The following is a 20,693-nucleotide window of genomic DNA, read 5'->3' on the forward strand; positions in this document are numbered from 1 at the left end:
GGAGAACTTCCCCAATCTGGAAAAGGAAACAGAATGCCAGGAAGTCCAGGAAGCTCAGAGAGTCCCAAAGAAGTTGGACCCAAGGAAGCACACACCAAGGCACATAATAATTACATCAGCCAAGATTAAAGATAAGGAAAGAACCTGAAAAGCATCAAGAGAAAAGGAGGCAGTGACCCACAAAGAGTTCCCATAAGACTATCAGCTGATTTCTAAAATGAAACCTTGCAGGCAAGAAGGGCCTGGAAAGAAGTATTTGAAGTCATGAAAGGCAAGGACCTACATCCAAGATTGCTCTATCCAGCAAAGCTATCATTTAGAATGGGAGGGCAGGTACAGTGCTTCCCAGATAAGGTCAAGTTAAAAGAGTTCATCATCACCAAGCCCTTATTATATGAAATGTTAAAGGGAATTATCTAAGAAATAGAAGAAGATAAAAATATGAAGAGTAAAATGACAATAAACTCACTGCTATCAACAATTGAACCTAAAAAACAAAAACAAAAGCCAAGCACACAACTAGAACAGGAACAGAATCACAGAAATGGAAATCACATGGAGGGTTATCAGTGGGGATGGGGAGGGGAAGAATGGGGAAGGAAGGTACTGGGAATAAGAAGGATAATTGGTAGGCACAAAATAGACAGGGGGAGGTAGGAGTCAGAGAAGCCAAAGAACTTACATGTATCACCCATGGACATGAACTAAGGTGAGGTGAATGCTGGTGGGACGGGGGTACAGGGCTGAGGTAAATAAAGGGGAGAAAAAAATGGGACAACTAAAATAACATAATCAATAAAAGATATTTTAAAAATAAATATATAATAATTGTTATAACACTTTATGGTGATATTACTTTTTATAATATGTTACTGTTAACCACAAGCCCCATATTATTCAGCAGATCTCTTGGACATATTCCCCTTATATAACCAACATTTTATACCACTTGACACATAACACCCTGTCTCCTACTTCTATTTCCTTTTTTAAAATTTGTTATTAATTGATTTATATTTCCTGAACAAAAAAATTATCAAAATTGGTGAATTTTTGTGCAGACATTTTAATATTGAAGATGGAAGAAAATATGCAACATTCTCAGCATATTATGTTTTATTATTTCAAGAAAGGTAACTGAAATGCAAAAAAAAAAAAAGATTTGTGCCAAGTATGGAGAAGACGCTGTAACTAATCAAACATGTCAAATGTGGTTTGCAAACTTTCTTGGTACTACTGATACTTTGGTCAAATAATTCTTTGCTGTGGTGCTGTCTTATGTATTTGAAGATGTTTAGTGGCACCTCTGGCCTCTACTCACTAGCAGCCAATAGCAGAAGATAGCTGACATCCTCAAAATATCAAATAAATAAAGTTATTGGTGAAAATGAAAAATGTGACTTTTATTTTACAGTAAAAACCATACATACTTTCTGGCCAACCAACTGTGTTCTCTAACCACATTAAAAGTAAGCTAGAAATCAAGAGCAAAAAGATAACTAGAAACTCCCCGACTGCTTAAAAATTAAAAAATAAATTTCCATGAGACCCTGTGGGTCAAAAAAATCACAATGGAAACTATGGAGTAAACTAAATGATAATAAGAATACACCATAAAATTTGCAGGATGCAGCTAAAGCTATGCTTAGGGGGAAATGTATAGACTTTATATAAAACATTTGTTAAAATAAAACTTTAGCTTCCACTTCAAAAAACTAGAAAATTACAACCAAATTGTATTTAAAATAAGTTTACTTATTTTACTTAGTTTACTTAGTTTACTTACTTATTTTAAATAAGTAAACTCTAGAGGTAGAAAACAAATATGTAGCGATTGTCAAAAGTGGGTGTACAATTGTGAGTATGCAAAACACAGAGGTTACTCCTGTATTATTTATTTGCATTACAACTATAAACCTACTTTTGCCCACCCCTGTATAATACAAAAAAACACAAACAAGTAAAAAATGCTAGCCATTTGCAAAGATTGTAAAATTCATAAAACTTCAGCAATACATTGAAAAAAATAAGAATTACCAGCATAAAAGAAAAATGTTGACATCAAAAATAAAAAATAGGGACAGGATCACACAACCTAAAGAATTTATAAAGATCACAAGATGGTATATATAAAGAAAACCGTATGCCAATAAATTTGAAAATTCAGGTGAAAACAAAATCAACAAATTCCAAGAAAAATACAACCTACTAAAACACACACACAAAAATAGAAAATTGGAATAAATCTGTGTCTATTAAAATAAATTCATTCATAACTTAAAACCTTCCCAGAACAAAATTTCCAGGCCCATATGATTTCACCAGGGAATTCTCCAGACATTTAAAAATGATTCCCATCTTACTAAACTCCTCCTGGGAATAGAAAGAGAGAAAATACGTCCTAACTTGTTTTATAAGTTCAGCAAAACCTTGATGTCAAAACCTGAGAAGGGGACCACACCAATAAAAAATTACAAGTTAATATGTCCTGTTGCGCGTGGGTCACCGGCCAGCAGTGACCACGGAACGCTGTGGATGGCTCGACGATAAACACGCGAGAAAAAACATGCACAGAGACAAACTAGTTTCTGTGGAGAAGTAGGGACGAAATGGCCACCCCTTCTAGTGAGGAGCGCGCCGATTTACAGTCCATACCTGCTTTTATTGGGCTCATGCTACACAATAACTCAGGTAAAGTACAATACTCATTAGGGGAAGTAAGGAACTATAGAAAACAAAGAACTCTGCCCGTCTATTGAGTTGGGGGTCAAAGAGCTGTAAGACTGAGGAACAAACTAACTTCCTCCTAAGACCCTTCTCATTCAACTGAGAGCATTCTAAACAAAGAAGGTTTCACAGTAATTTACATGTTCTTTCTTAGGCCTGATCACCCCGGGAAATCCGCACTTCTCAGTACCGAGCTGTACTACCCTGTCATTGTTTCAGGCTTAGGTGGAGCAAGGGAACTAGGTAACCAAGAGATAAGGAGATTTTCTTCCAGACGCTGAGAACTCAGGCTTTGTCAAAGCCGAGGAGTGAGGGTCCATCACCCCCTTTTGCTGCAGCCCCCCAAGTCCTTCTTTTTGGGGGGCCTCCCAAAAGTGATCGTGCCTGGCTTAGGTCGTTCCCCCCGTGGGGAATCTTACCCGTCTTTGGCTAACCGACCAAGCTTTTTGGGGTTCAGCAGCAGAAGCAGCATTCCTGCCAGGGAGATAAGCTTTTGTCTCCTTGCTGGCTCAAGGTTCCAAGGGCGTTCCCTTAGCTTTAGCCTAGGCGGGGGTTTCAGCCTCTGATACCAGTCAGGGCGGTTCCCAACATCGTCCCATGAAGAAAGATATTCCTCAAGAAAATATTAGCAAGTCAAATACAATAATATATAAAAAGAAAACTTATCATAACTAAGTTTAGTTTATTCAAGAAATGCAAAGTTGGTTTAATATTCAAAATCAATGTAATTCATCATATTAACAGGATAAATTAGAACAACCACATGATCATCACAATACAAACATTTGGCAAAACTCAGCACCAATTTATAAAAACTTAGCACAGTAGAAATAGAAGGTATCACTACAAACCTTACATCAAATATTATACTTAATGATGAAAGATCAATAGTTTCTCCCCTGAGATGAAGACGACGATGCTCAGAGTCTCTACTTCCACTCAATATTGTGAGAGAGATCTTAGTGCAGTAAGGTAAGAAATAAAAAGTGTAAGAATTTGAAAGGAAGAAATAAAACTGTCAGTGTTCATAGAAAACCAACTGACTACATAGTAAATCCCCAAAATCTAAAAGCTATTAAAAGTAATCAGTGAATTCAGCAAGGACATTGAAACAAAGTCAACAAATAAAAATCAATTATATTTCTGGCTTGTCTGGTGTGGCTCAGTGGATTGCGTGCCGGCCTATGAACCAAAGGGTTTCCAGTTGATTCCCAGTCAGGGCACATGCCTGGGTTGCAGGCCAGGTGCCCAATAGGGAGTGTGTGAGAGGCAGCCACACATTGATGTTTCTCTCCCTCTCTCCTTCCCTTCCCCTCTCTCTAAAAATAAGTAAATAAAATATTTTAAACATTTTTTTAAAAATCATTTATATTTCTATATCTAGCAACAATAAGAAAATTAAAGTTTAAACAGTTACAGTATCATAAAAAAATTACAAATGATGACTTTTTTTAGATTTATAATGCCTACATCCCAGTGTTTCTGCACTTAAAGAGGGAAATTTATGCTCAACTCAATGTCACTGCTATAGTTCTATTTTTAATAAACCAGAAATATAGTTTTGAGATTATAGTTATAATCTCAAAAAGTTTTAATGTTGGCTCAATTTTTTAAATAATATTAAGGTGGACAAAGTAATTTTATAAATGGAGTAATACAAATATACATAAATATAAAACATATTTTATAGTTTCCTGTTTAGTATCTCAAAATGAAATTCAAAGATAAAATAACCTACCTAACACAAAATTTTTTAAAAAGGTATATAACACATCAACTATAATATAAAAGAGAAGTCAAACAAAAGTTATTATAATAAAACAATATGGATTTCAATATGTAAATAATCAAGCAGGACTATAACAGAGGACATAAAAAAGTAGTCAGATCTGTGTACCTCTCTGTACATTGAATAAGACAGGTGTGTTGTATTGGAGTGTCACATACAAGTGGTGTCACTTTGGGCAAGTGATGTACTGAACAAAATTAAGTACAATCTTTTCCCAATTTACACATTTTTAATCCTGGAAATTGTAGGGTATATGTAAAATCAATTTATGTTCCTGGATCAGAAAAGTTCAGAAGGTTTTTACTTACCTCTTCAGCAAAACATTTGAAAGTTGTACAGAATATAAGATACTCTGTCACAGGACAGAACAGTCTGGAGTATCACAGTACATCAAGCATTTCTGGTTTCTGCCCAGTGAATGTTTCTACAGCCCTTTGCATATTTCCAGTTTCCCACAGGAAGCAGTACCATTCCCAACTGAAAACCAGACACACCAGTCTATAAACCCAGCCTTTACACATGCTAGCCCTGACACCCAAAAAATCACTCAGCCATTTTACAGATCACCCCAGCCAAAACATCGTTTCCCCAATCCACACAGCCACAAGAAGCAATAACAAAAATCCTGGAAAGAATTTGAGTCCTCTAAAAGTACCAAGGTAGGTGTGATGGTTAAGAAAAAACACAATGTTTTTGGATTTCCTTACACTTACTGTATTTTGCATTACAGTCTGGGGGATGGACACTCCGGTCTTTTTAACATTTAGGCCCTAAAAGTCTGCACCTGGCCATATTCAAACTCCCAGACTCTGTAGTAAATTTCAATCAATCTAATTCTTTCAGGAACCACTAGCATAGACCAATGTTCTAATCCCAGTTCTACCACATTAAAATATGCTACACATAACTTCATTGCTCACAAAATGTCATGTTTGTTGGGATAAAATATAGAAAAACAACAGAAAAATTGGAAAGAGAACTATTTGCCTTGAACTCTTGCAGAAAAAAAATTTCCACCCAAATTTTCAATTTTTCCACTCCTGCCCTTTCATATCTATTTCTAAAGACTTGTTGCATAAAATATTCACTGAATAAAAGGAAAATTTAGAGCTGAGCTTAAAGATGTCTACTTTCCAAATAAATGCAATCTAGAAAATTAATCAAAAGCCATAATTTCCTATGGTTCACATTTCCTTTTATAGTAATTAAACTAATTCTAACATTAATGATGTTGAAAATTTTATTAAAAACTCGGCAAGTTTACCACACTACGTATTTTCCAGTCCTTATCTACCATGTGAATGAATGGTTTGAGAGATAAAATCACCTGGGTTTGAATCCTGGCTCTGCCACTTACTAACATATACAAACTTCTTAATCCATTTCTTTTACATGAAAAATACCCACTACCTTGCAGTGTTGTAACAACATGCAAAGCTCCTTGCAGGCAGCTTTTCACCTACTAGTGGTTCATTAAACAGGAGCTATGGTTATTATTATAATTAGCTGTCATGTTTGCCAATACCTACTTATTAATTCATTCAACTATTTTCTTCTTAGTTGTCTCATACATGTTTCTTCTGGTTGGCAAAGCATTTTGAGATATGCTGGCTAAATGTTACACAATGTCTCTTGTATGAGACAGCCTTGCCAGACTGTCTTAACACAACATATATTAAAAACAGGGAAAAGAAAGGTATTCATTAAACTACAGTTTAACATTTACTGAACACTAGTCATGTGATGGCAGCTTATAAAAACTCAGTTTCTCCAAATAGCATCCTGAGTATTTATTTGCCCATCAACCTTTTTAAAATTTTACCTGACTCTTTTTTGGTCTTTGCAAGGAGAACTGACTTCTGAACAATTCACATTTTAATAATTTTTCTGTGGTACCTTTCAGCACAAAGACTCTAATTTTTAGTATATTTATGTTTCTTATTCAGGTCACCAACTGATCCTTTGGAACCTATGAAGAGCTCTCGTGGTGTGGTTACCATGGTCACATCCTCTCTTCAACAACCACACCCCCCACCACCACATGACATCACACTCTCAGCTGGTCTCTGTCCACACCTAACCTCCTCCCAGTCCTGAAAGGATCCTTTAATCTCTAAGAAATTAGCTAGGAAGGGCGTTGGGAGAAATGCAGTAATTTATAACCTGTTTGGGGGCTTGTACCCCCTTTGAAAATCTGAGGAAAATTATAGATATTCTCATATATAAGCAAAAAAAGACATTCATATAAAATTGCATTTCATAGACTCCTTGCAAACCAAATTAAAGAAGTTATAATTTAGTTCAGTGTTCCTCAAATCTTCTGACTAGGATTCACAGTGAAAAACAGAACCTGACATCAATATAGCCCATACCTATATAACAAAACAAACACAAGTACCTAAAACAGAAGTTTCAGGGAACAATACCTACCTTTACCACGGGCAATGATTTCTGCCATTTTCTATTCAATTTCATTTTTCTAAAGGTTTCTTGAGATTCGCTAAATGGCTTTCTTACCACCCACTGTCTGAATAACAGTGATCTAGTCTAACATTTCTGAGATACGGAAAATGAGATCTAAAAAAAATAGTCCTAGGTCGCTAGTGAGTTTGTGGCAGAACAAGCCAGAACCTAAAAGGCTCTTTCCAAAACAAAGTGAAACAAAAATTCTAAATATCAACTCACTTCAAAAAGCAACTGGGATTTGAAACTTAGAACATGCTGATACACTGAGAAACTGGGAGTGTTCCCATTCCAAACCATGGTGAATATTAACCACTACCTGAGCCTCCAATTCAAGCAGTCTTAGCTTTTTCGAAATCATGCCACTGGCCTTGCATAACATGGCATATAAACAATTTTTTTTTCTTTCCAGAAACCCTTTCTCCAGCCACTGAAAAAAAAAAAACACAGGACAGGCCAATGTTTTCCTTGAGTTCATTAAAATACTTGGATTACATACACAGGTTTTATTTGTCCACGAGAGGCTGGCTTAGAAACAGTAGTGGATAGGCCCTCTTCCCACCTACCAGGCCCATGCATAGCTGTTTTCTTCCCTTCTAAGTTCGCTTCATCAAAATTGAAACATCCAAACCACATAGATCAATATGTGGATATGAATGATCCAGAGCCCATTAGATGTTACTACTACCAGCACCAGCTACCCCAGCCCCTTTTTAAGTCCAAATTACCGACTGTGAGGTGGCTTAAGAGCCTTCATTACAAACAGCTTGGTAGCTTGAAATACCAGTCTCCCCACTGACATCAGGCTGTGTGTGGTTTTTTTGGTTTTGTTTTCTTTTCTTATTTTTAGTTTGCAATAAACATCACTGCCCATCACAAGGTGGGAATCTTACTAACATGCCAGAGAGAGTGACTGGATCAGGAGAAGGCCAAGCCGGCAGCGGTACTCACAAGAAGCAAGGTTTGGGGCCTGTGTCGTTTCACAGATAACCTAAACTTCACTCGGATGCCTGCCTGGGTGCTGCTTACCAGCCTCCACCTGCGCACCCAAACCCTGGTGCCCAAGGGCAAAGTGCCAGGGCCTACTTTAATGCAGAGTGCACAGAGGGTGGGGGGAAGAGGGTTAGGTGCAAATCGATGCACAGTGGCTCCTGGAAGAGAACTGTGAAAACATGCAGAGAACCATGAAAGCGCGTGGGGAAAGGGGGAGCAGGCAAACCCTAAAATTAGCGCTCAGGCAGCAGCAGCAGGCCATGCAGGGGCAGAGATGGCGTCCTCTGCCCCAGCGGCCACCCGGGAGCTTTCCCTGGGAGCCTACAGTCCCTGAACCTTCCTTCTGCACCGGACCAGGAGCTGGACCAACGCTGCGGAAAGGAAGGACTTCGTCCTGGAAACCCGATCCGGAACACGTGTAGCCTCCTAAGACCTTGGGGTCTATCTCTCCTCCCCCAACTGCGGCAGAAAATTTAAGGACTCTCAGAATTTAAAACCCCAGAATCCTCCATAATCCTTGTGGTTGACCTTAAAATTTGCTTGGCTCATTTTCAATGAGCCCTCTTCTTTCCTGAGTTTTCATTTAAATTGTTTCTCCCCTCCACCATACCCCCAACGGAATTAGAGTGACTGGGGGGGGGGGGGGTGTTAGTGTACCAGGGATCTAGAGAGTGAATGCTCAAGGAATTGGGGGGCGGGGGGAGTAGTTTGCATCCGAATATCTCTCTGCAAGACAAACAGTTCTGAAGGTCAGTGAAAGCTCCCCACTGAGTCCTCCTAAAAAGATTAATGTTCATTAAGGGATTCTCAGTCACCGCTTTTTTTGAGAACCCAAACTGTTTTAAGGCCAAAGTATTTCAGATATTCCAGTTCTAATGATGCACTGAAAATCTACATGTTAATTCCTGTGAACACTCCCAATATAAAATTACCAAAACCCTGGTAGCTATCATAAGAAAATCTGTGAAATAGAAATACATGTTACTCAGCTAAGATTAAATGAAGAATGCAAATATATGGTTATATTCAGGAACACAAAAAAATGGAAAGTTGAATGACACAATATTTAGAAATGAGAAGCCAGTCACTTTAATTTTTGCATATTTTTAGAAACCAGTCTTAAAAAAAGGTCATGTTTATTATATAACTAGACTGTTAAAATTATATATGCTCAGTAACGCTAAATCAGTCATTCATACAAACTAAGCCTGTCCATGGAGTGCCATCTCATCTCCAGCATCTTTTTGCCTCCCCTCTGCAGTTGGGCCCTTACCTTTATTTTCAGAATCTTTCATTCTCTCCTTCCTCCCTCTGCTGCAAATGAGCAGGAAAGTCCAGCTGATTCTGCAACCCTGACTTTTGATTTGTCATTCACAGACAGCGGTCTCAGGGGCCACGTCCCTCAACAGAGGAGCACCGGGTCTCTGATAATTGCATGCAAGTCAGTGTGCAGGGTTATAATTTTGCTTATGCTGGAGCGGAAAGGACAGGGATGAAGGCAGACGTAAACACAAATTCCAAAACATGGCATGGAACTGGATCTGGAGTCTAAGCACGCCTTTTCTTTCCTTAAGTAGGGAACCAATTGTTTAGCACCTCCTTGTCTCTGAGGAGATGGGGTTCAGTTGAAAGGGGAATATATGTGCCAGGCACCAGGCTTATTTTCAAATGGAGACCTTAACTTTGGAAGGGGATTACGACCGCTGTGATTTGTTTCCTCTTATATATTCACTCATTCAATAGACATTTCTTTTACCTCTATATACACCAGGCTTTCTGCTAAGTACTGGAGATACAACAGTGAAGGGGACCAGCCTCAGTCCTCAAGCTGCTCACAGGCTGTTACAATACAGAGGCATACAGCATAATACAATGACTTATGAATACTGTTTGGACAGAGGTTATTGAGCCCATTTCACCCACAGTGATACTCAAGGAGGCTTTAGTGATTGGTTTCAAGCCACTGAGTGGCTAAGCCAGAAATAGGTATAAGGAAACCAGACCATGAGACCCCTCTGTCAGAGGGCAAGGAAGATTTGTGTATATCTTTCAATCATCCAATTCGACCTCACTTTCAATCATTACACAGCTCAGATTCCTTCCCTCCTTCCCTTCTTCCCTCCCTGCCTCCCTTTCTTTCTCCCTTCCTTCTTCCAAACAGTATTTGCACCAGGCACTATTCTACTTGTTGAGAATTCAGGCATACAGAAAACAGACCAAGTCCATGCTCTCGTGGTTATTACATTCTTGTGGGAGGACTCAAATATAAACAAACCAATATGTGTCAATGAATAATGTGAAGAAAAATAAAAGCATGGTTATAAGGGAGCAGAGGTACCATTTTAGATAGGGTGGTCAGGAGAGGTGATATTTAACTTATTTCATGGAAAACTGGTGAGGATCACATGGGGCCTTTCCAAGATCTTCACTCTGAAGTTGTTTTTTAAATTTGGAATCCTCACAAGCTCCAAATGCACTCATCGATGGGTGGTATTTATTCCCCCATTATAGAGATTGGCACAATGATATCCAAAAAGATTAACTGACCCAATCCAGGACTTCACTAAGTTAGATGATGAGCAACAAAAAGAAATACACCTACCTATTGCTCTCATCCTCAGAAGTTGCCAGAACATTTGCTGGAGGAGGAGTTGAGGCAAGAGGGTTGAAGACCTATCTCTACGAGTCTTAACTGAGTGGTGTAGGGCAGTTGACTTAGCCTCTCTGGCACCAGTTTCCTCATCCGTAATGTGGGGCTAATCATACTTGCCTGTGTATGTACCAGGTCGTTCAGAAGATCAAAAGGGAGAACAGTTGTAATACTTTGTAACTAAGCCCTATGTAAATGTAAGGTGCAATTATCAACATGCTTGGGCACACTTAAGAGAACTAATTGCTAGTGTTCACCAGTTCATTATTACAGCAGAAGAGTCAAAAACAGCTACAGAATGAAAGCCATTGTGGCCACTAAGGGTTCTGGAGTTGACTTCTAGCTGCCACACTTTAAAGACTCCCTGAAATTTGGGGGAAACTAAGTATTTAATTTTTGCTATTTTTCCTTGTCAGTGGATACCTTTCTGCTCCCCTTTGACAATAAAAGACCACAATTGACCCATTAGTAACATCAAAATAACAAGCATCTCTCTCTCCCAGGACCAACTCCAGGACAGCCTAACCGTGTACCTCGTAGGAGCACCTTTAGAGGGTGAAGGAAGAAGTAGGTGGTGAGAAGCCACCATTCATCTTCATTCTTTCATTCAATAAATATGCATTGTGCCAGGCACTGCTCTGAACACTGGGAATAACACAGTGCTGAACAAAACATTCTCTGTCCTCAAAGAGCTATGGTCTCAGGGCAAGAGGGTTCCACAAGGTATGCTGACTCACTGAATTAGGCAGAAGAATGCCAAGCCCTGGGTCTGGATAGTTAGGCAGGAGCTCTAAGGCAGGAGAGACTGGGTTCAAACATGGACTCTGCCATTTACTGGTCCTTTCAGTAAGCTGAGACATGTTCCTGCACCTCTCTGAATCTCTATTTCCTGCTGAAGATAATAATGGTACCTACCTCCTAGGGTTGGGTGAGGTTCAAATGGGTTAATCATGGTAAAGTACATAACACACAGCCTGACACATAAAACAAGGGCTCCATAAATGCTATAGATTAATATTAGTGCCTTGTGACCTGGGTCAAGTTTACCCCTCTGTGCCTCAGTTTCTTCATAAAATGCAGGAGATAATAACCAGCCAGTGTTATTGTGAGCATTACATCTCAGGAACAATATAAAGCCCTTGGCATAAAGGAGTAGCTCACTCCCTGCCAGTCTGGCTCCAAGCCCTTTTTAATCAAGCAGGCTCCCCAGGAAGAAAGACTAAGGCTGGGAGGACTGAGGAGGGCAACTATTTATACTAAAGAGGAAGTAATTTTTTTGAGAGTGTGATCATTTCTGAAGGCACCTACATTTTACCCAACATTGTATTTTAAAAAGTTTCAAACATTAAAAAGTTTGGAAGAATTGCACAGTGAATTCCATCTTCAAGTACATTTTGCTATACTTGCTTTAGTGCCTATCTGTCCATCTTTCTGTCCATCCTTAATTGATAGTTTATTTTTAAAATTAGGTTAAAAGAGGTTTGAAGATCTCCTCAAAGAAAAGAGCCTTTACTTGTCTTCCTGATAGAATATGTACAGAAGCCTTAGACCTCCTGATTCTCTGGCCATTCCAAGTGGGTCAGTAAACTCTCAGAAGCTTTGTCTTGCCCCACAGTAAAATTTAAGGCCACATCTAGTTGAAAGATGAGGACAGACTCAAGCACTGGAGCTCTCCAGAACAAGGCAATGTCTTTGTTAGACCCTATACTTCAAATAAACTGGTAACAAGCACCATTATAAACAAGTATTAATGAAAATGATGTTCTACTTCTGGTCAAGATGGAGGTGTAGGTAGACATGCATCACCTCCTCACACAACCACAAAGAAAATTGTAACTAAACCTCAAAACAAATAACACCCAGAACCATCAGAAAATTGAACTGTATGGAAGTCCAACAACCAAAGATTTAAAGGTGCCACATTCATCCTGACAGGCACTGGGAAAATAAATCCCCACAATTTCTGGCTATAAAAACAAATGGAGGTTGGGGCAGCAGAAAAAAACTTCAAGATTTTCAGAAGACTCCACTTAAAAAGCCCACACAGTCTTAGAACCTACTCAAACCCCCCCACTCTGGGATTCAGCAACAGAGCAACAGCTGGAAGGGTGCCAGTTGCATATGGAGAGTAGGTGAGGTGACCCACTCAGAGCCACGTACAGAGCCAAAGAGTGGTGAAGCCGGTTTCCCTGTCCTAGCAAGTACCTAAGGCTCCACCCCATATAATTTACAGGTGCCTTTTCTACAATAGGTCACAATACTAAGACAGGGAGTCAAAGCAGCTCTATTTAATACACAGAAACAAAGACAGGGAGGCTGCCAAATTGAAGACACAAAGAAATATGATCCAAATGAAAGAACAGAACAAAACCCTAGAAAAAGAACTAAACAAAATGGAGATAACCAACCTATTAGATGCAGAGTTCAAAATGCTGGTGATCAGGATGCTCAACGAACTCACTGAGTATGGCCACAACATAAGGGAAAAAATGAAGGTTACACTAAGCGAAATCAAGAAAAATCTACAGGGAACCAGCAGTGGAGAGGATGAAGCCAAGAATCAAACCAACAATTTGGAATATAAGGAAGGAAAAAGCATTCAATCAGAACAGCAGAAAGAAAAAAGAATTAAAAAAAAATGAGGATAGGCTTAGGAACCTCTGAGACAACTTTAAATGTACCAAGATCCCAATCATAGGGATGCCAGGAGGAGAAGAAGAAGAGCAAGAAGTTGAAAATTTATTTGAAATAATGATGAAAGAAAACTTCCCTAATTTTGTGAAGGAAATAGACATACAAGTCCAGGAAGCACAGAGTCCCAAACAAGTGGGACCCAAAGAGAACCACACCAAGACACATCTAATTAAAATGCCAAGGGTTAAAGATAAAAAAGGAATCTTAAAAGCAGTAAGAGAAAAGCAAAGTTACCTACAAAGGATCCCCATAACACTATCAGCTGATTTTTCAAAGTAAACTTTGCAGGCAAGAAGGGGCTTGCAAGAAGTACTTGAAGTTATGAAAAGCAAGGACCTACAACATAGAATACTCTACCCAGCAAAGCTATGATTTAGAATGGAAGGGCAGATAAAGTGCTTCCCAGACAAGGTCTGGGTGATGAATAAAGGAATTCATCATCACCAAGCTCTCATTACAGGAAATGTTAAAGGGACTCACTTAAGCAAAGAAGAAGATTAAAACTATCAACATTAAAATGGCAATAAAATGGTTTATTTTACTGGTTTATTTTAATTTAAAATGGTTTGATAAACCATTTTATTGCCATTTTACTATCAACAACTGAATCTGAAAAAACAAATTAGGCAAACAAGCTGAATAGGAACAGAATCACAGATATGGAGACAATTTGGAGGGTTATCAGTTGGGAGGGGAAAGCGGGAGAATGGGGGAAAAGATACAGAAATTAAGCATAATTGGTAGGTACAAAATTGACAGTGGGGTGTTAAGAATAGTACAGGAAATAGAGAAGCCAAAGAACTTATATGCACAATCCATGGACATGAACTAAGGTGGAGGGATAGCTGGGGGGGCGGTACCAGGCAGAAGGAGGAAAGATTGAGACAACTGTAATAGCATAATCTGTAAAATACATTTTTACAAAAAATAAAATGATGCTCCATCTCAATAACTGAGTTTATGGAAAGCTTCAGGTGGGCTCCACTGCCCACCAAGTCTCCTCACAGCTCTACACAGCCCTTATCTTGTTAGATGCCACTTATGAGTCACTAGACTGGTGAGTCATGCCCAGTGAAGGAGGCCATCTTGAGAGCAAAACCAAAGAGAATCATCAAGAACAATCAGTGGAATTCTGAATTGAAAGAGAACAGGCTTTTTATTGTCCCAGCAAAATAAAAATGAAAGAAAATGCTGTAATATAGTAAGTTAAACTTCCCAGCTGTACATTTTATTTTGAAGAAAAACTGAAGGGACAAAAAGGCTTTTGCATTTCCTTAGAAATTTGAGAGCAAAATAAACTAGGAGGCTGCCCTGGCCAGGTAGCTGATTTGGTTAAGAGCATCATCCTGATACACCAAGGTTGCAAGTTTGTCCCAGGTCAGGGCACATACAAAAAGCAACCAATGAATACATAAACAAGTAGAACAACAAATCGAGGTCATGTGCACGTTCTCTCTCTCTCTCTCTCAAATCAATACATAAACATTTTTTTAAAGAAAGAAAGAAACTAGGAGACTATGTCTCAAATTGAGCAGACCTAGTGATCTTTCAACCACTTTCCTGGAACCTCTTCTAGCTTGGTCATTCATTCCAAAAACATGTAAGGCAGGCTGACAGGAGGGTAGCTTCACCTGAACCACCACATTCCGTTTTCCTCCATCAAGCCAAGCCTCTGTTTGGTTTGCTCAGTGCATCCAAGTGACCATAAAAGGGGTGAGATAGAGAAAAATTGCCTCCTGATGGGTGGAGGTTTGTAATTAGAGTCATGGCAGAAGAGGGTGGCGTGATTCCAAGAAAAGCTAGATAAGGTCTCAGAAGCCAGGCCACGGGACTAGGGAAAGGGAATTAACATATGAAGTACCTACTGTGTTCCAGTCAATATTATGGTTATCATGCACTAATAGAGAGTTTATTATTCCCAAGCGTTGTCTTTAAGGCAAGGACTTTTACAGCACACTGCCTTGGTCTGAACTCCAGCTAACTAGCTGTGTAACTTTGAAAATGTTGCTTAACCTCTCTGTGCTTCGGTTTTCTCATTTGTAAATTAGAGCTTGTAAAACAGGGTTATTGTAAGAATTAAATAAAATAAAAATATGCACAGATTTAGGACAGTGGCTGTTACAAAGTAAGCAGTGTGTAGATGTTAACTCTTGTCATTCCATCTTTTTAGATGAAGAAAAAAAGGCAGGAAAGAGGCAAGTTGACCTGCCAAAGGACACATAGATGAAAAATAGCAGAACTAAGGTTATTCTTGTCATTTCCTTCTCACAACAACCCCAGGAGGGAGAGATCCTCTTCCCTTTATTGATGAGAGCTTGGAAGCCCAAAAGGGGTCTAGTAACTTGCTTGTGTCACGATGACAAATAGGAGAGTTAAGATTTAAAACCCACATCTGCTGATTTTAAAGCCTTGGCACATTGCACCAGGCCAGTAGCTCCCAAACATTATCACATGACAGAATTGCTGCAGGGCTTGTTAAAACAGATGGCTGGGCCCCACATCCAGAGTGGCTGATTCAGTAGCTCTTAGGGTGGGGCCAATAATTTGCATTTCTAACAAATTCCTGGTGATGGAAATGTTGCTGGCCCAGACACCACACTGGAAAAACCACTGCTCTATAATCATGCACCTGTATGCAGAACAGGTGGTAGGGGAAGGGATAGGCCAAAGATTGTAGGGCAAAAAGGTTTTCCCACTCAGGCAGTGCCATTACTTCAAGAGCTTAGAAAATATACGCTGTATTTGCATATCCTTTTATATTTATGATCTCATTTGACCTTTCCAATATCCCTAGGGAGGGATCATTATTTCTATTCAATGTGATTTGTTTTTTGGGACATATGGCCAGAAAATGACAGTGAGGGACAAAACCACAGATCACCTGGCAAATGCTGTCCTCTTCTCCAACTAACTTGTCCTGGAAAACATTATCTCGTGATGGAGACTGACTCTAGCTCCAATCTGTGTCTTTCCAGGGAATATCGCAGCTCAGGAAAGGGCTCTTCACTCCAGCAGGGTTTGGAGGAAGTAATTTCCAATGAGGACCCATTTTCTACCATCACTTCAAGAGCTAGGCAAGTCTACTGCTTACAAAATTGTTCCACCAGCTATTCTCTCCCTTTTTTATAACGTAGAAACTTCAATATTTGACTAAAATATGATTCCTTGGAAAGGATGGGAGCATATGGAGGGTTAGCTTCCACTGGGCTTAGCTTGCTTGCGTTCCCTCCCATTTAGAACCACTTGCACAATGAGGTATATGTTTTAAATTGTTTGGACATATAAGCCAACAAATGATTAGTATCTGAAATATTCAAAGAAAACCTGTAAGTACATAAGAAAAAGACAAACTACCAAAAGAAAAAATGGAAAAGACATAAACAGGCATTTCAGAGGGGATCACACATGTGAAGAACCTTCAGCTTCATTATTTATCCAGGAAAGTCAACATGAAACCATGCAGTACCACTTCACACCCATCAAATTGGCAAGCATTAAAAAGTCTGACAGTGGGAATCTCACACACTACTGGAAGGAGCTAAATTAGCTCAAATATACTGAGGTAAACTAAGCAATAGCTTTCAAAATTAAAGAAGCATATACCTTTTAACCCAGTAACTGTCCTTCAGGGTATTTCTCCTATACTTAGTCACTGGTGTTCCCACTATAAATTTCAGACTCCTCCTCTTTGCAGATACATGTATCTCCTAGAGGATTCATGCATTACAAACATACGTATTGAATGTCCACTATGGTCCAGGACACTGTTAGGTTGAAAAGATGCCAGGAGTCCCCATAAGGTATGTTACTTCTCATAGAACTGCTGACTTTTGTGAAAAAGGAAAAAAAGGAAAAAAAGGAAGGAAGGAAGGAAGGAAGGAAGGAAGGAAAGTGGGGAAAGAGAAATGGTGATGTGGAATGGTGATCCCTTGGTTGGCTCAGAAGGGATTAGCTGTCCCAAAGGAACTTCCAGCCGTGGTTTTGTCCCATAGCTCATTGAACTTTCCAGCCCCATAACTGAACATAGTTGGGGTATGATCAAATCATATGGTGGTGGATCTGAAGTAATATTAATAAAAATGACAACCACTACCTATGCAGTACTATGTACTAGGGATTTTATAAACACCAACTCATCACAGTAGCATTATGACACAGGCATTGTCATCTTTATTTTACATATGATATATAAAGGATTTTTAGATTTAGAAAGATATTGCACCCTGCCCAGGATCACGAAGCTTATTAGCATGTCACTTATTAGTGGCACATTCAAATCACAGTCTGTCTGACGCCAAAGCATATGATTCTAGATGTCCAAAGTGATGGTGACAGCCTCAGGAGAATTTCAGGCTACCTTTAAAAAAATCAAATATAATTGGAATGTGGATTTCTTTCATTGCATGATATTTTTTAATTTTACTTCTCCCTTCCATGAGTACAGATATTGGAGATATCTGTACTCATGGCAGAAAGGGTGCTGTATGGGTACTCAGGCCTGAGTCTGCCACTCACCTGTCACATCACCTCCTGCACATCACTCTATCTTTTTGTTTCATCTTCCTCAACTACAAATGAGGAAATAAATCATCTTCCCTCCCTCCTTCCAGGGCTTTTGTAGTTGACCTATTCTGTAAACTGTAAAGTATTATGTAACCTAGGACATGACAATGATCTCACCCCCAGGTTGTACCAGGAAATGGGGATGTAGAGAAATGTAGTGAGCAGCCGAGATCCTAACTGATCTCGGTGATCCTAAGTGAAAAGCGGTATAGCGTGGCAATGGGTGAACTCTAGGAGAGGAGCAGAGGAAGGAGAAGATGGCTGTGTATACAGTATAGAACTGGTTTTCAAAATTATAAAACTAGGAAACTAATTCTAATTCAGTTTGGTTCAGTGGCAATATCCATTTATCCCTCTTTTGTGAATATTCACACAGCACCTGGAATAACACTGGGCATGTACTTATCACTCCAGGTGTACTTGTTGCAGTTCCCAATGTATTCAACTATTCAGGCAAGCTGGAGAAACCGGTGGTCAGCCTTCGGCCCTACTAGGTTTCCCCAACAGTTCCTGAGGCCAATGGGGAAGGAATTTAACTGGCGTTTTGAGGAAAGTAATCACACATCTTTGAAAGCCCCAATAGGACAATGCCAAGCCACAGAGTCTCCCTAACTACCAGCAACAGAAAAGCTTGTTTCTAACACAATAAATGTTTGAAAGATAATTATCACTGCTCTTTGTCAAATTTATTTTTAGAATGCTTACTCTGTGCCAGCACTTCACATTTATTAACTCACTAATCCATCTAATCCTCAAAACAACGTGGGGTGGGGTGGGGTGGGGTGGGGTGGGGTGGGGTGGGGTGGGGTGGGGTGGGAGGGTGAGGGCCGCATCCAGGACAGGGCTCCGTGCAGTCTGGCCTCTGCCCTGGATCCGACCGGCCATTTTAGAACAAGGCATGCTAGTGTCTCCGAAGAAGAATCTTCCGGGGGTGGGGACGGATGACAAGGACAAGATAGGACACACACACACACACACACACACACGTGCAAACAGGTATCGGCAAAGTACCGAATCCTGACTTAGCCAAGAGCGAAATGCAAAGATGAAACAGGTGACAACCTGTCACGTGGAATCTGTAACACCAGATGAACCGCAACAAATGCCCTATGGATGACAAGATACTAAAAGAGAGGCTACAGGTGGCAGAAACCCCAGGAAAGGTTTTACAGAGATGGCATTTGTGCTAGTCTTAATGGATGTGTAGGAACTGGCCAGGCTGAAAGCTGAAGGCATGGCCATTGCAGACAGAGAGGAGGAGGCAGGGAGCCACCAGCAAATCGTGTTATGTCCCTGCACACAATACTTCAGTGGCTTCCCAATCCACTGAAATGATTGGTAATCCCCCCCAGACCCTGGTCATGGCCCCCCCAGACCCTGATCCAAGCTGCATTCCTCACTTTCCCTCCACACACTGGGAACCTTTCCACTTGTTATTCCCTCTGGCAGGAAAGCTCTCTCTCCGGCTCCATACTGGAGTAACTCCTAACAGACTTCGGGTCTCAACTTACATTGCACTCGCTCAAGGGGCCCTTCCCTGTTCACCTGCCGGGGGGAAACTCTTTCTCCTCTCCCTGCTGACTGATGCCTTCTAAGCACACAGAGCAGTTTATAAGGGGGACTTTTACCTGTTCGATGTGTGCAATTTTCTTTCCCCCTCTAAAAGTGGTCCTGAGCTGGGGCCTTGCCTCTCTTGTTCACTCCAGGCCCTGGCAAACAGGGGGACTGGATAAAGATTGTGGAATGAACAAATGGAATGGGTCTGTGACTGAAGAAGTGTGATTTGAAGCTCTGATGAGGACAGGTGCTGTGTTTGGGGAATAGTGTATTGTGGCTAGAGCTTAGGAGATAACGGGAAGTAATCCCAGATGGGCTGGAAGAGGTGGGTCCGATGGGGAAGACCTGGAAGGTAGCGTTGGGTCCGGATTCATTCCCCCAACGTGTACTGCATTGCAGGTGCCGGCCAGGTGTTGGGGGCGGGGGTTGGCAGATGCAAGCCCGAGTAAGACTGTGTCCCCGAGGCACCGTGGATTCCTTCTGCCCACAGCCAAAAGGACAGACAAGGACTTTTGCAGAAAATGAACTGAAATTTTGCAGAAAATCACCTGGGCCCACGGGAGACGGTTATGGGGTCCAGGAGCGGAAAGAGAGAGGGGACCGTGCCGAGACCGGCCCCTGCACTTGGTCCATTGGCCCCGGGGGAGCTTAGGGACTGGTCTTGTTCCCGCTGCGGGTCGCAGTGCAGGGTCGCCGGGCCAGAGCTCCAGGCCGCGCCATCCCCGTCAGCCAGCCCCGGGGGCCGAGAAGTCCTCCAGAGTCGCCGGAGTCGGTGGCCCGCGCCTGCCGCGCGTGGTAACAGGTCCCTGGCCGCGCCCACACTCACCCTGTGCCGCCTTGGGAGCCGAGCGCGTCCTCCACAGCCGCCGGGTGGCCTTCCACGGCCTCAGAGAAGAAAACAGCCTCCGGCTCTTCTTGCCGCCCTTCTCAGTTGCTCCCATCTGTGCGCCCGCGCCCCTCCCACGCCGCCGCCCAAGGGTCGTCTCCTGCCTCCCCCGCAGCCGCGCGTCTGACAGGTGCCCGGCAGTCGCCGGGGTAGACGCGTCCGCGGGGGAGGAGCTTGGGGCCGAAGGGGGGGGCGCCGCCGGGGCGCGGGAGGGGGGGAGGGCGAGGGAGGGGGAGGGGCGGGGGCGCCAGAGTCTGGCAGCTGCTGGGGCGGCGCCTGCGGGGTGCAGCTCGGCCCAGGCGTGGGCGCTGCTGTGATGCACAAGGCCGGGAAGCACTTAGCGCCAGGGGGCTTTATTGGTGGATCTTAAG

General features: G+C 41.3%; 1 protein-coding gene across 3 annotated transcripts in view; it reads right to left on the reverse strand.

Annotated features, from left to right (window-relative positions):
- Positions 1 to 20,444, reverse strand: part of DNAJC6 (DnaJ heat shock protein family (Hsp40) member C6) — a 150,369-nt gene extending 129,925 nt beyond the window's left edge. For 2 of the 3 annotated variants that reach the window (XM_045835553.1, XM_045835552.1), the window contains exon 1: positions 20,263 to 20,444. In XM_045835553.1, coding sequence (XP_045691509.1) covers positions 20,263 to 20,377 — 115 coding nt within the window. In that variant the 5' untranslated portion in view covers positions 20,378 to 20,444. Of the gene's footprint in view, positions 1 to 9,245; positions 9,415 to 20,262 lie in introns of those variants that run through there. The other variant, XM_045835554.1, reaches the window with a different exon arrangement.
- Positions 20,445 to 20,693: the final 249 nt, after the last annotated feature.

The sequence above is a fragment of the Phyllostomus hastatus genome, unplaced genomic scaffold, assembly GCF_019186645.2.
Source record: "Phyllostomus hastatus isolate PE091 unplaced genomic scaffold, TTU_PhHast_1.1 phas_contig_209, whole genome shotgun sequence".
Lineage (NCBI taxonomy): Eukaryota > Metazoa > Chordata > Mammalia > Chiroptera > Phyllostomidae > Phyllostomus > Phyllostomus hastatus.